Here is a 12393-nt window from a genome sequence, read left to right as displayed (position 1 = left end):
GGTGGGCAGAAATGGTCCATTCCCTTTTAAATAGGACTGAACTGTCCAGAGAGAGGAACTGGTTTCGGATTAGAGCGGCTGCACATAAATATTTTACCTTTTGCTAATAGATGGGGCTGGTGAAAATTTCCAAATGCTAGAGAGTAGTTAAGTACTGGCATGTGCTTGCTTATGAGTGATAATATGCTTTTTTTTCTTTATTTCAAAGATTTTTAATATTTGCAAAAGACAGTAACGTACATACATGTTGAAATACGTGGGTACAACAGACAATTCTGTTGTACAGGATTGATAGTCTATAGATTATAAAGATAACGGAAAAGGAGAAAAGTAAACCCCACAATAACTGCTTTAGTTTTTGCTTAGCTAAGAAAGCAGTTTGGTAGTTTTTGACGTTCGTGAGGTTGACCCTCTAGCTCTACAGGAAGGCGAAGATTTCTAATGAGGATTCTCGGGCGTTTATTCTGCCATATACATTTTGTTAACTTCTCTAGTTTTTGGTGGAAGTCATCGGATAAAACAAGGGGCAGCATACTTATGAGGTAATTAACTATAGGGGTGACCGTCCTCTTGATACTTGCAGTGCAACCCCAAGTGAGGAATTTGTTCTCCATTAGCATTACATTTTCATTGTGGTGAAGCGACTCCTGTAGGTTAGAGATTAATTCTAGACAAGAATATTTTAACAAGGAGGGACCCTATTTTGGAAAGATTGTTGGTGCAAGGATTGTTCAGGGCCTTGATTTTCAGATGTATTTATTAAGCTTCTATCCCTTCACCGCAGCATATTCATCTGTTGTCCGGAGTAAAGAGGGTATTGACTGGGCAGCATTATCAGTCATGATTAATATATTGTCGGCAAAGGCAGCCACCTTCACTATGGTTTTGTTAAAGGACACTCCTGTGATGGAGGAATTAGATCAGATGTTATGGAGTAAAGGCTCTAGAATTAGAATGAGTAGGGTGTGAGAAAGGTGGAAAAACTTGCCTAGGGCCTCTTTCAAAGTTAAAAGCAGAGGACAGTAGGCTACCGGATCTTACCTTGGCAGAGAGACCACTTTAGAGGGCCATGACCATTTTAGTAAAAGCTTCACCTAGTTAAACTTCAGTTGTCTCATGCAGGAATGTCCAGGAGACCTTATCGAATGCTTTTTCACCATTTAGGGTAACAGCAAATATGTTAGTTTGTTGTTTTGGCTCTTGACGTGGCATAGGAGCCGAGTGTTGTCATTAGATCTATTCTTCATGACCCCCATCTGCATATGGTAATTCAGGCTTGGTAACAGTGACTGTAGTGTCCTACAGAGGAATTTGGCATGGATTTTTTAATCCAAGATTAAGGAGATAGGCCTGTAACTTTTCTCCAGGGTTTGGTCCTAACCCTCCTTTGGGATGGCCGCAATAGTGGCCACACTAGCCGTGCATGCAGTCACACCCGATTCTGAGAAGTAGTGAAAGAGATTAGGAAGTACTAGACTGAGGGTGAAGGCGCATGGTTTATGAAAGTTGGCTGTGAATCCATCAGGGCCTGGGCCTTGTGTTTTTGAGGGATTTGATGTCTACTGCCATTTCCTCCATCATTATAAGAGCTAAGGGACATTTTCTCTTGGTCTGTGATGATAGGTTTAGCTAAATAAACACTTCACTTACCGTAGTCTTTATATAGTGATTAAGTCACTGAGGATGTCTGAAATGTGGGGGGGGGGGTAAGGGGGGGGTTGTGTGGGTGACATTTGTCTTCTCCCTAAGTGAAGTGTTACCACTGTCACTCTGTTTCAGACATGACGTCAGAATATTACCAGTTTTGTTTGCCTTGCATAGTCTTGGGCTTTAATATTTGCGGATCCAGACCCCAGCTCTGTAACTAAGGATTCTGTTGTATTCTTATTTTTTCTTCGTAAGGGTGGAGAGAGTGTGGGGATCCGGGTTTGAGATGTGGGCAGCCTCTAGGGATTTGATCTCCTTCCAGTTGTAACAGATCTTTGTGGGATTATTTAGATTTGCTTATATTTCAATTAAGACACCCCTGACAATAGCTTTGAGAGCGTGCCAGTGGGTGGCGGGAGAAGTATCTGAGGGTAAATTTTCTTTGCTGTAATTTAGTATGGTCTTTTCAATACTATCCCTAGAAGTAGCGTCTGTAATTGATTTGTCATGGATTCTCCAAATTTCGCAAGGTGGTCTTGTATTTGTGCCTGTGAGAGTAAGGTTACCGGCAGAGTGGTCGGAAACTAGTCTTGCTAGAATGTCTGTCTGGTCTATTAGGTGTATGTGTGCCTTAGATAGCAATAGGTAATCAATCCTGGAGGAGGATGTGTGTGGGTTGGAGAAAAAGTATAATCCCTGTTGTCTGAGTGTTGCAATCTCCAGGATTCACGGAGGCTTAACTTGGAGCAGAGTTTGAGAAGCAATGTTTGTGTCGTAGAGGGTTGTAGTGGAGATCTGGATTTTCTATCAGTGGTCCTATCTAATGGTAGATTGAAGTCCTCTCCCTTAATTCAGCCATTAGTAGGGTTTTAGCTTAGAGAGGTGGACAGGGAATCCCAAAATTCCAGGTCATCTATGTTTGGACCATACACATTGAGCATCTGGAAGGAGTTTGAAGTTTTGGAGATGTTTGACATGATCCACCTTCCTATATCATCTATAATGAGTTGATAGAGAGGCCTGAGTTTTTAGTGATCAGCATAACCACATCTCCCTTTTTATTGTTGGCAGGGAAACAAAGGACATTGCTTATTCAGGACTTCCCAAATGATGCTGTGAACTTATAAAGCTAGTTTTCAATTTGCGTGCGTTTAACTGGGTGGTTCAGACTCTTAATGTTTAAAGAGATTAGTTTTAGATTTGCATCAAGGGGATTTAGTCAAGTTGTAGAGGTGGTATGCATATGGTTGAGCTGTGTAAGGAGAGGTTGAGGGTAGTGTTTGTGATGTGGATGGGCGTAACTGGCAAAGTATGGTTGTGAGCATCATAGAAGATATTTAAATGACTGTAGTATCAGACTCATGAGTATGAGTTGAGTCCATGATGCCCTTCTAAGGGTGAGACGGTGAAGTTTGTCAACAAGGAGAAGAGAACAGGCAATAACAGCACTGTATTGTCAAGCCACAGAATGTGACCCAGGCAATACAAAAAAGAACCACAAAATATAACTGAATATAAAGAAGAGAAAGGAAGCCATACCCTAAATCCTTCCCATCGCCCCCCTACCCTAAACATTGAATATGAGGGAAAGACTACAGGGTGGAACCTACCATTGCTACCTCACAAAAAATAACAAACCCAGATTATTGAGCAGTAGGTCTGCAAACAAGAAAAACGTTGTTTGCATAGAACGTGAGCATGGTGAGAGTCCACAATTAGGGACCGTAGCAGTAAATAGCTAGTGACCTGTATTGTCAGTCGCTTGGCCAAAGCATGGGAGCATGGTAAAGAGTGATAAGGTCTATACTTGTGTTTATCTTCAAGGGTGTCATTAGTTGTAAGAGGAATGTGGACAATTGGGGCAGAATTCAGTAACTGAGGGTCCAGCACTCCTAGTTGGGTACCAGATGTGTGGAGCAGTGATTAGCATTGGAGTAAGGCCAGTATAAACAGACAGATTGCATCAGGGGTTTAGTGGACCTAGTAAGGTTTGGGCAAACACCTCCTGAGGCTAAGGGTTCTGTTGAAACATGAGTACCAAGTATTGTCTAATAATCTAAAAGACTGGCAGGGTGAGGTAGATTTCAGTCCTTTGATATTAAGGCCTGTGTGTGAGGATATATTTACAGAAGCCGGTGGTGAGCCACGACAAGAGCTTCAAGAACTGATCTCACCAGATGGTCAAACTGAAAGAACATGGAGTAAGCTGCATGCTAAAAATCTGTGATGCAGTGTTAACCTCTGTTTGGGGTTCCGATGGTCAGAATATAGAGGAACTTTTCCTAGGAGTCAACCAAGAAGGCAAAACGCGACAAACCAGGCAGGCAAGTAGTATAGGATATAAGTGTAGCTATCAAACTGTAAAGTCTCAGGATTCGGGCCTGGTAGAAGATGTGTAATAGGTGTCCATTGAAATGCCATCCCTTTCGTCTAGAAACAGCTGTCAATCTATGGGGTTGTTGTAAATTTGCTGTCTCCCTTCCGCATGGAGTTCAGATTTCGCTAGGCTGAAGGAGAATTGAAGGTTCGAGTTCTTGAGTCTGGGACGGAGGGCTAGGAAGCCATTTCTGGTCTCCCCCATAGATCTGGAGTAGTTGTGGGAGAGAAATAGTTTGTGTCCTTTACACATTATAGAATTGTTTTTATGTACATAGCAGCAGTTATTATTCTGGGCTTGCCCTCACCATGTACCCATAGCCACTGGTGATGGCTACACCCAGCAAGCTTACTGTGACCAGCATTAAAGTAGATCATTTAAAGAAAAATAATAAACTTAGCCATATATTTTTTAAAGAAAATAAAACCCTAGAACATTGCCCAACATATTGAAGTGGCAACAGTGGTTAGGATTGTAAACATAAAATACTGATTGCCCTTTATTTATTTATTAATGCAGCTATTCTCCCCCAGCTTTCCATGCACAGCTCTTGACCCTGCGCCTCAGATGAATTTACAAATGGTATTGGGAACTCCAGAGACCTGCCATGGGGGCTACAGCACTCTGAAAACCAGGACCTACATCCTGAGTGTGTGAGCTTTGATGGATGGGTTGTGGAGTCAGGACTTGCATGTGTGACTTACACCAAGAGCTTGCAGTGTTGAGTTGTGAACGCTGTACTAAATTGACTCTTGTTTCAGGACCTGGCAAGCCAAATGTGCGTCGTTGTGTATAACAAGAAAATGCTGGGTAGGTTGAAGGACACGTCCACTGGTGTTGGACAGGTAGGAATGAGAATTTTAAAAGCGGAGTTAACTGGCCACTGTCCGAAATGGCTTTAGCTCAGCGCCCTTTTACACTCAACACGGGGCCTCTGGATCGCCAGGCCTTGCAATGAACGCCTGCTTGGTACAGCTATGTTGAGTCCTGTGGATTCTGGGGTCCGAACTTTCAGTTTTAGAGAGGTAATTGGTGTCATTTAGGATATCTGAGGTAATAAGCAGTGCTTTGGGGGAGAGGGGGGGGGGGCAAGGGGATTGCTGCTTTCCACAAAAGTGTTTTTTTGTTTTAGGTAACGAGCATTTATTCACCTGATGTTCTATGGATTGCTCTAATAGCAAAAAGCTGCATTGTCTCATCCAAGTGAAGAATCATAATTTTTTTTAAACAGTGTTTATACATTTCGGTTTACCTGAATAATTGAAGCAGATATTGAAATTTTCTGGTCAGAGCTAAGCACAACTGCTGGTTAGATTTTTTGGTGAATGTGGTTTGCACTTGATTGTTTGCAACTTGTCTTTCTCAGGCATGTATTCCTCTGTCAAATGACCAACAGAATTCGACATCACTGGCTCCCTCGTCCTCTTCCCTGTCGCCAGTATCCAAAGGGCTCGCATTCCAGCCTCCCTCGGCAAACGGCAGCTCTGGGAATATACCTTCAGCACCATTTCAGGCTGTGCAGACAGTAAGTGAACACCATCTACGAATGTTAAGCGGTGTATAGGTAGAGTCCATCTCTAGTGTTTATTTTATGCAGCTCTAAAAATGTAGGAAAAAAACTCCTGGTTCCCATAAATTGAGTACAAGGGCGTGATAGACAGGAGCCAAGTCACGAGGGACAATCTGTAGACTTTGGGCCTGCCAACTTGTGCAAGTATGTCTTAAAACTCGGCTCCTTAATCTTTTTTTTTTTTTTTTTTTGTTTTTTTTAAATCATTTAAAAATATTTTAAGGGGTTAAAGTGCCTGCTGTAGTCCTGTGTGTTAACAGCACGTTCCAGGTGATAGTTGTGGTAAGATAACTATGGTGGTTAATCTGCTTGTTGGAAAGGCGTGTCTGTAGCCTGGTCATGGGTTTACTTATAGCATACAGTGTTGGAGTGCACTGAGTTACTGCTTTAGCCACTGAAGCGTTCCTTGCAGATTACAATAATTGGAGGCTCAGTAGTGAGCTTTGAATTTTATTAACAGGATTTAAGAAGCTGCATGCAAACTTTAAAGGCATAAATTAAGAACTTTAAGAAAAAGCAATCTTTCATTACCCCAAAGCTGCTAAATAATGATTTGTGAGATAGCGACAAACACTAGTGCGTGCTGTGTAGATGGTTATCTGATAGTCATCTAGTCGCAGATTCCTCACCTTTTTTAATTTCCCCAGGCCTCAGACTGGATCCAGACGATTTTTCGTTAGCAGCACCCCTGTGTGCTAGTAGATGGCTATGTTCTGTTCTGCACATCATCATTGTACTAGTCAGAAGTGATGTCGCTGTCACCTGTATAGGTGCCACTTCAGCACGCGTGTAGGAGGCTGGCTCAGTATATGTAGGTGAGGCACCCTTCACTGAGTCCAGGCAACCCTTAAGGATAGTGTTAGTAGTTCCTGAAAACCAAAGCTCTCAAGGGGTAGCTATGGAGAGCAGCTAAGGTTTATCCAGGAGGGTGTAAAGCAATTTCAAATAGTGCAATAGTCTAAGTTGCACACCAGAAAGAACCACACCAAGTGTAAGAAATAGTATTTATTCACTCAGATAAGCACTAAGCTAACTTTGATATGTCTCCTAACTGGAGATATGCACATACAAAGATATATACTTAGCACAAGCAGGTAAAAGCATAAACTAACATATGCCCCTATGGGTGGCCAAAACCATTTATAAAAAACAATAGGATGCAGAAGTCACAACTAATCAGGATTACTATGTAAGGGCCCTAAGGACTGGGGATTGACCAAGACACCAAAGGTAAGTAGTAGTGATTCCCCAGGCACCCGTGTGCTGAGGTGTTACTAAGGTGGGTGTCCCATAGGATAACATAGGCAAGTCGCTTTCTAGAGGACCGTGAGGAAACCTGTTGGGACAAATAGAAGTTCAAGAGTGTCCCCACCTGTGGATACCCAGAGAGGCAGAGTACCTATAAAGGGTTTGAAAAATCTTAATGTTACTAGACCTGCAGATCAAGAAACTTAAATAATCTACTCGACCTAACTGTAATGTACATGTCTCAGATTGTGTGATCCTAGGCAAATAGTTTAGTCACCTTTTTCTTCCTTCTCCCATATGATTGCACTTTCAAATATGTGAGGTCAGTATTTCTGCAATACAAATAAATCTCTTTTGTATAAGTAGACTTAAGTTTGCTGCATGCATCACAAGAATCTAGCTCACATACCCATGACGTCTAGCCCACAAAACCATGACGTCTCGCCCACATAACCTAGGACTTCTTTTAGTTTATTAACAACATTGCCATCAGGGCAGGAGTGTATATCAGTTTGTTTAAACACTCACTTTTAATAACTAGATTACTAAACCATGATGTGGTAACGTACTGTCATCTACACACAGTAACTTTACAAGAAATGTCTAAGAACATCTCCACTAAATTGCAGCTTTACTGATAAAATGATATAATGTATTAACAATCTTTGAAAATTGGGTTTCAGAAAACATATCCTTTTTACATCAACACGTAAAGTATTCTGATTTGTTTTCATCCTATTAAAATATTTTTTTCATCACACAAATATAAAAAAGGGCTTTCACAACAACTGAAATATATTTTGAAATGTTTGCACAGTTGACTTAGGTTTTTCCTACACACAACATTTAAATGACTGACACCCTATTTCCTTATATTAAATTCTAAGCAGCAGGTCACACATTTCACCTTACAAAGTCCTGTAACTCTGCAGTCAGAAGGAAAATTAATTGTAAGAAAAACTGACTTTTTACCTCAGTTTGTGAACACAGAGCAATTGTGACATAAGACCAAGATTTAAAGGCATCTTTTATTGCCCCTCCACTTTTCAACTGAACACCTGTTCAGTGTCAACTCGCCGGAATGGACAAGTAAGTATTAAAAATAGCTCGATCTGATCAAATAAGACTTGCCAATGTGAGTGATCGAGTGGATTTTTCGAGCCCTTCTATATCGGGGACCCCAGGTAAATAGGGGTGAAGCAGTGTCAGGCCCTCGCTTTGAAGTCAGTGGGGACCTCGTCTGTCCAACTGCTGTCGTGACCTGTGGATTAGGTCAGTGGAACCCACGCATGGATTCCAGACAAGGCTTCCCCGAAAACAAGAGGGCAGAGTCCAGACCACCCGGAGATACCCAGGGCGTGCAGGAGATTCTTTCCTATTGGACGGTTGTTGAGGAGGGGCAGCTGTGGTGACCAGGTGATGCAGAGGGATCCCAGGAGCTGTCCGCGAGCTGTCCCATGCCCGTTGTCAAATCGCAGAGGGGTCAGTGGTCAGCAGGACCACCAACAAGCCTTGGTGAATGCAGGATAAGCATTACACAAAGTGATACAGAATTTGGGACCAGCAAGGTCCAAAGGGACTCAGACTTTGCAGGTAAATCAGGGCCAGCTCTCAGCAAGCCAGAGAGCCAGGAGGAATCGTCTGAGACCCCAGGAGGACCTTCTGGCAGCAAGCACAGGGAGTCACAAGGTAGCCTCGGCAGCACAGCAAAGATGAATGCCTATGTTGCAGAGGTTGCAAGGAGGACAACGCTCTTGGAACTGCAAAATGCTGGAGGCTGGGGCGTCTTGGAGCTAGGTCTTTGGACTGAAGAGCCAACAAGCCTTGGCAGTGACAGGCAGACGCGATGCACAGGGGTTCCATCCAAGTAACTCAGAGGGACAAGTCTTCCCATTTGGCAAGGAAAATATGTCGACCTCCAGGGAGCCACAGGACCATCACCCGTGTTGTAGAGCCTTACAGAGTCTATGGGACAATAAGATCCACAAGCTGGTAGTCTTTGAGGTACCTTTTGGATGCAGGGGAGTAACTCCTTCACTCCGAGGGAGGTTCATTCGTGAAGTCCCAAGTGCAGGCAGAGCCCTTGTGACTCTGGAGGATGCATGGCCACAAGTTGCAGAGCCCTTGCAATGCACGGGGACAAATTAGCAGTCTTGTCTGGGTTCCTAGTAAAGTCCAGCAGTGGTTCCAGTGTCCAGGATGCAGAAGCGTCTTGCAGACAATCTAGGGTCCCACCCTCAGGGGAGCCCTTAAGTAATCCAGGAAGGGGGTTGGACAGCTACTTCAGTGACCCACCTATAATAAGGGTGGGGTCAGGGACGTTACTCTGGTGGACTGACCAGTCAGATGCTCCCAAGGCTCATCCCTTTTCCAAAGTGGCAGAATCAAGTGATCATCTGGCAGAGCTAAGGACACCTCCCTACTGAAGGTGCTTGACACTCAGGTGGTCGCTCCCCTGTCCATTGTGTGGTTTCACTCCACAGCGGGAGCCGGGGGTTCCTGCACTGGAGTAAACCGTTTTATGTAAGGAAGATACCAAATGTGCCCTTCAAAGCAGTCTGATGCTCTGAAGCACCCCAACCCTAGCCCAGTGACACCTATTTTAAAAGGAGAGGTAGTTGCACTGCTCAGCTACAGGAAATCTATTGTCCTGCATTCTCCTACCAGAGTTAAGCTCAGTAGAAGGAGGGCAGAACAGTGTCTGGGGTTGCAGCAGCACTGGTGTGAATGCAGACCCTGTTAGGCTGGCCAGGCAGATATGGGGTAATCCTCTAAGGTACCCCCAAAGTACATAGTATCATGCAACTAGCACTGGAGTCAGTGTTGTGGCATGATTCCAACATGCTTGATTCCAAACATGAAAAGGTTTGGAAAAGCCATTGTGTAGTTGGATATCTCGTAATGACCAGTGTCCATTACGTACCTTAAGATGGCTTCCCCCAACTTACAAAGTCCAGCAAATGGAGTCTGGGGTTTGTAGGGGTACCTCTGCTCATGCAGGGTCACACTTAGATCTAAGGAACACACATAGATCTATACATGCTACCCCTGGGCTGAAGGGCCTACCTAAGGGATGACTTGTAGGGACGAAGTGCAGTGAACGCAATATAAGGCAAACCTTATGGTGCATGCACCATTTCATGCAGGCTACAAATAGCAGGCCTGCAGACAGTTTGTATGGGCTCCTGTGGGTGACAGAATGCATGCTGCAGCCCATCGGTGTACCAATGCCCTGGGTATCCCAGTACCATATACTAAGCACTTTAAAGGGCACACCAGTAGGCTAATTGTGGGGTGTATGATTACTTAACAAACAAAATTTAGGAGAGAGAAAACATACACTGGGGGTCCTGGTTAGCAGGAACCCAGTGTACTACAGTCAAAACAGACACCAGGCAAAAGGTCGGGGTAACTGTGTCAAAGATCCCACCATTTTTTTTCGACATTTCTTAGAGTAATTTTTGGATCTCTTGAGTAATGTCTTTAAGGAAGACAGGATTTAAACTCTGTGGGGCCACCCCATGTCGGTTATAGACCCCCCATCTGGTCTGTTTGTGATTTTCTTGAGCTTGACATTATTTGAAGTCTAGATCGGACTGCCTGGCCATGAGCTGAAGGCTTTGAGCGAGTGGCCCATAAAGCTGCAGGCAATGCCATGCGACTCATTGGCAGTCTCTGCCCTGATGGAGGGGGTAAGGTCGCAGGACTGCTCCAGGAGCCCCAAGTCGTCGTTGTCCCATTCCAAGTCCTTTGGACACTATGGGAAGAGACACAAAGCATAAGATGAATCATCGGCTGACATGACTAGTAAGGTACATTTGCGTTTGAGACATGGTTCTCCTGACCTCCTGCCAGGTTTGACTACGCGCCTCCCTACTTTTCCAGGAGTGACACCTGCCCAGTTGAAGGGGGTATCTGATAGAGACTTCTAGCTGCAGATTACTTACCTTAAAATTCCCTGGCATCAGCTTCGAATCTGGAATTTTTCTGCTGAGCAGTACTCTGCGTGCGCCGTCGGGTGGTGTCGTTCGGATCCGCGTGTGCCGTCCGGCTCAGCGTGGCATCAGCATCGTTGGAGCTGTCCGACGTCACGGTTGTCTATATAGATGCCACCTCTGCACGTGTACATCAGTTTTTGCTTCCGCAGCAGTTAAGCACAGATCAGGATTAGAGCTACCCTTTCTTCAACGAACGTCAAGGCTTTTTCATCTTTTTGATTGTTTGAAGTCATGTCTTCGAGAGACTGGGTTCAAACCGTGTGGTGCATGTCCGAGTTTGCCTTTGGTGCCTCAAGAAGGATCACAACTCCACCTTGTGCTCCGATTGTCGGACCATGGATCCGAAGGCCTTGAGGGAGAGATCCGTCAAGCTTCTTGCGGCCCGACAGCCGTCTTTGGTCGGCGCAACTCCGAGGAGGTTCACAGTCCCACAATAGGAGGTTGCGGCACCGCTCCCAGAGCTCCAAGTCCTCTTCCTCTCATTCAAGGTCGTCTGATCATTCAGGTAAGAGGCAGAAGAAGAACTCCAAGCGGACTTCGACTTCGCCAAGCCTGTTGGCCGACGAGGCATCGTGGGAATGTCTACGTTTGGAGCGTGGTTCTGCACAGCAGTCGCCAGGGTCGACTCCGCCTCTTCCCCCTTTCCCAGGAACCGTAGCGACCCCCGCTCAAATAAAAGAATTTTAGGAGGCCATGCGTCTCATTTTTGAGTGGGCTGCACCCTCTGGTGGGTCTTCGGGCCTCGAAGAGTCAGCAGGGGTTCCATCGGGGTCGGCGGCTTCGGTGCCGTTGGGGACCCCAGGATCCGATACTGGATCCAGACTGGCACCGGTCCCTCAGTCGACCTTCTCTGGCGCTGGGTCCGATATCGACGCTTCCGCTAGCACCGGTGGTAGCCCATTCCTCATTCCGGATGATCCGGTGCTACACAGACTGACTTTGGCGCCAATTCGGCCCCGATCATTGTCTGAGCATTATTCAGAACAGCCAGGCACAGGAGAGGAATGGGAGGGGTCTGAGGACCCTTTAGAATATGACCTAGAACAAGACTGGTATGCGGATTGAGGGGAGGCCAGTGGACTGGACATATCTCCAGATACTGGTATGCTCTCCCCTCCTAATGTGGCTACGGAGGAGGGACCTTCTTATGCTATGGTGTTGCATAGGGCAGCTGAGGTCTTGGACCTAGACTTGCTCATGGTGCCAGTCAGGGTGAATCTCCTGATAAAGGTGCTTTTGGGTACATGGTCCAAACCAAGCACAGGGGCTCCTGTGAAGACAGTCTGCCGCCGCGATAGACCTGCTCCGAGCGACCCTAGTTTCCTGACCCAACACCCCACCCCGGAGAGCTTGGTGGTCCAAGCCTCTACTTCCCGTGGTGCCTTCCCTTCTGCTCCCCCGGACAGGGAATCCAAGAAGCTGGATCAGCTTTGAAAGAAACTGTTTTCTTCCTCCAGCCTGGCATTGAGGTCATTAAACACCTCTTGCCTATTGGGCCATTTTTCCCATACTTTATGGGATACGGTGGCACAGGTGCTGCCCCAGGCCCTGGA

At 45.4% G+C, this 12393-nt stretch overlaps 1 protein-coding gene across 2 annotated transcripts in view; it reads left to right on the top strand.

Moving 5' to 3' along the window:
- The window catches only part of CAPRIN2 (caprin family member 2), a 743926-nt gene that overhangs the window by 401986 nt on the left and 329547 nt on the right, over positions 1-12393 (top strand). For both annotated transcript variants that reach the window (XM_069228195.1, XM_069228194.1), the window contains exon 16: positions 5391-5549. In XM_069228195.1, coding sequence (XP_069084296.1) covers positions 5391-5549 — 159 coding nt within the window. The remainder of the gene's footprint in view (positions 1-5390; positions 5550-12393) is intronic.

The sequence above is a fragment of the Pleurodeles waltl genome, chromosome 4_1 (assembly GCF_031143425.1).
Source record: "Pleurodeles waltl isolate 20211129_DDA chromosome 4_1, aPleWal1.hap1.20221129, whole genome shotgun sequence".
NCBI classification, from domain to species: domain Eukaryota; kingdom Metazoa; phylum Chordata; class Amphibia; order Caudata; family Salamandridae; genus Pleurodeles; species Pleurodeles waltl.
This window is presented reverse-complemented; position numbering and strand designations above follow the sequence as displayed.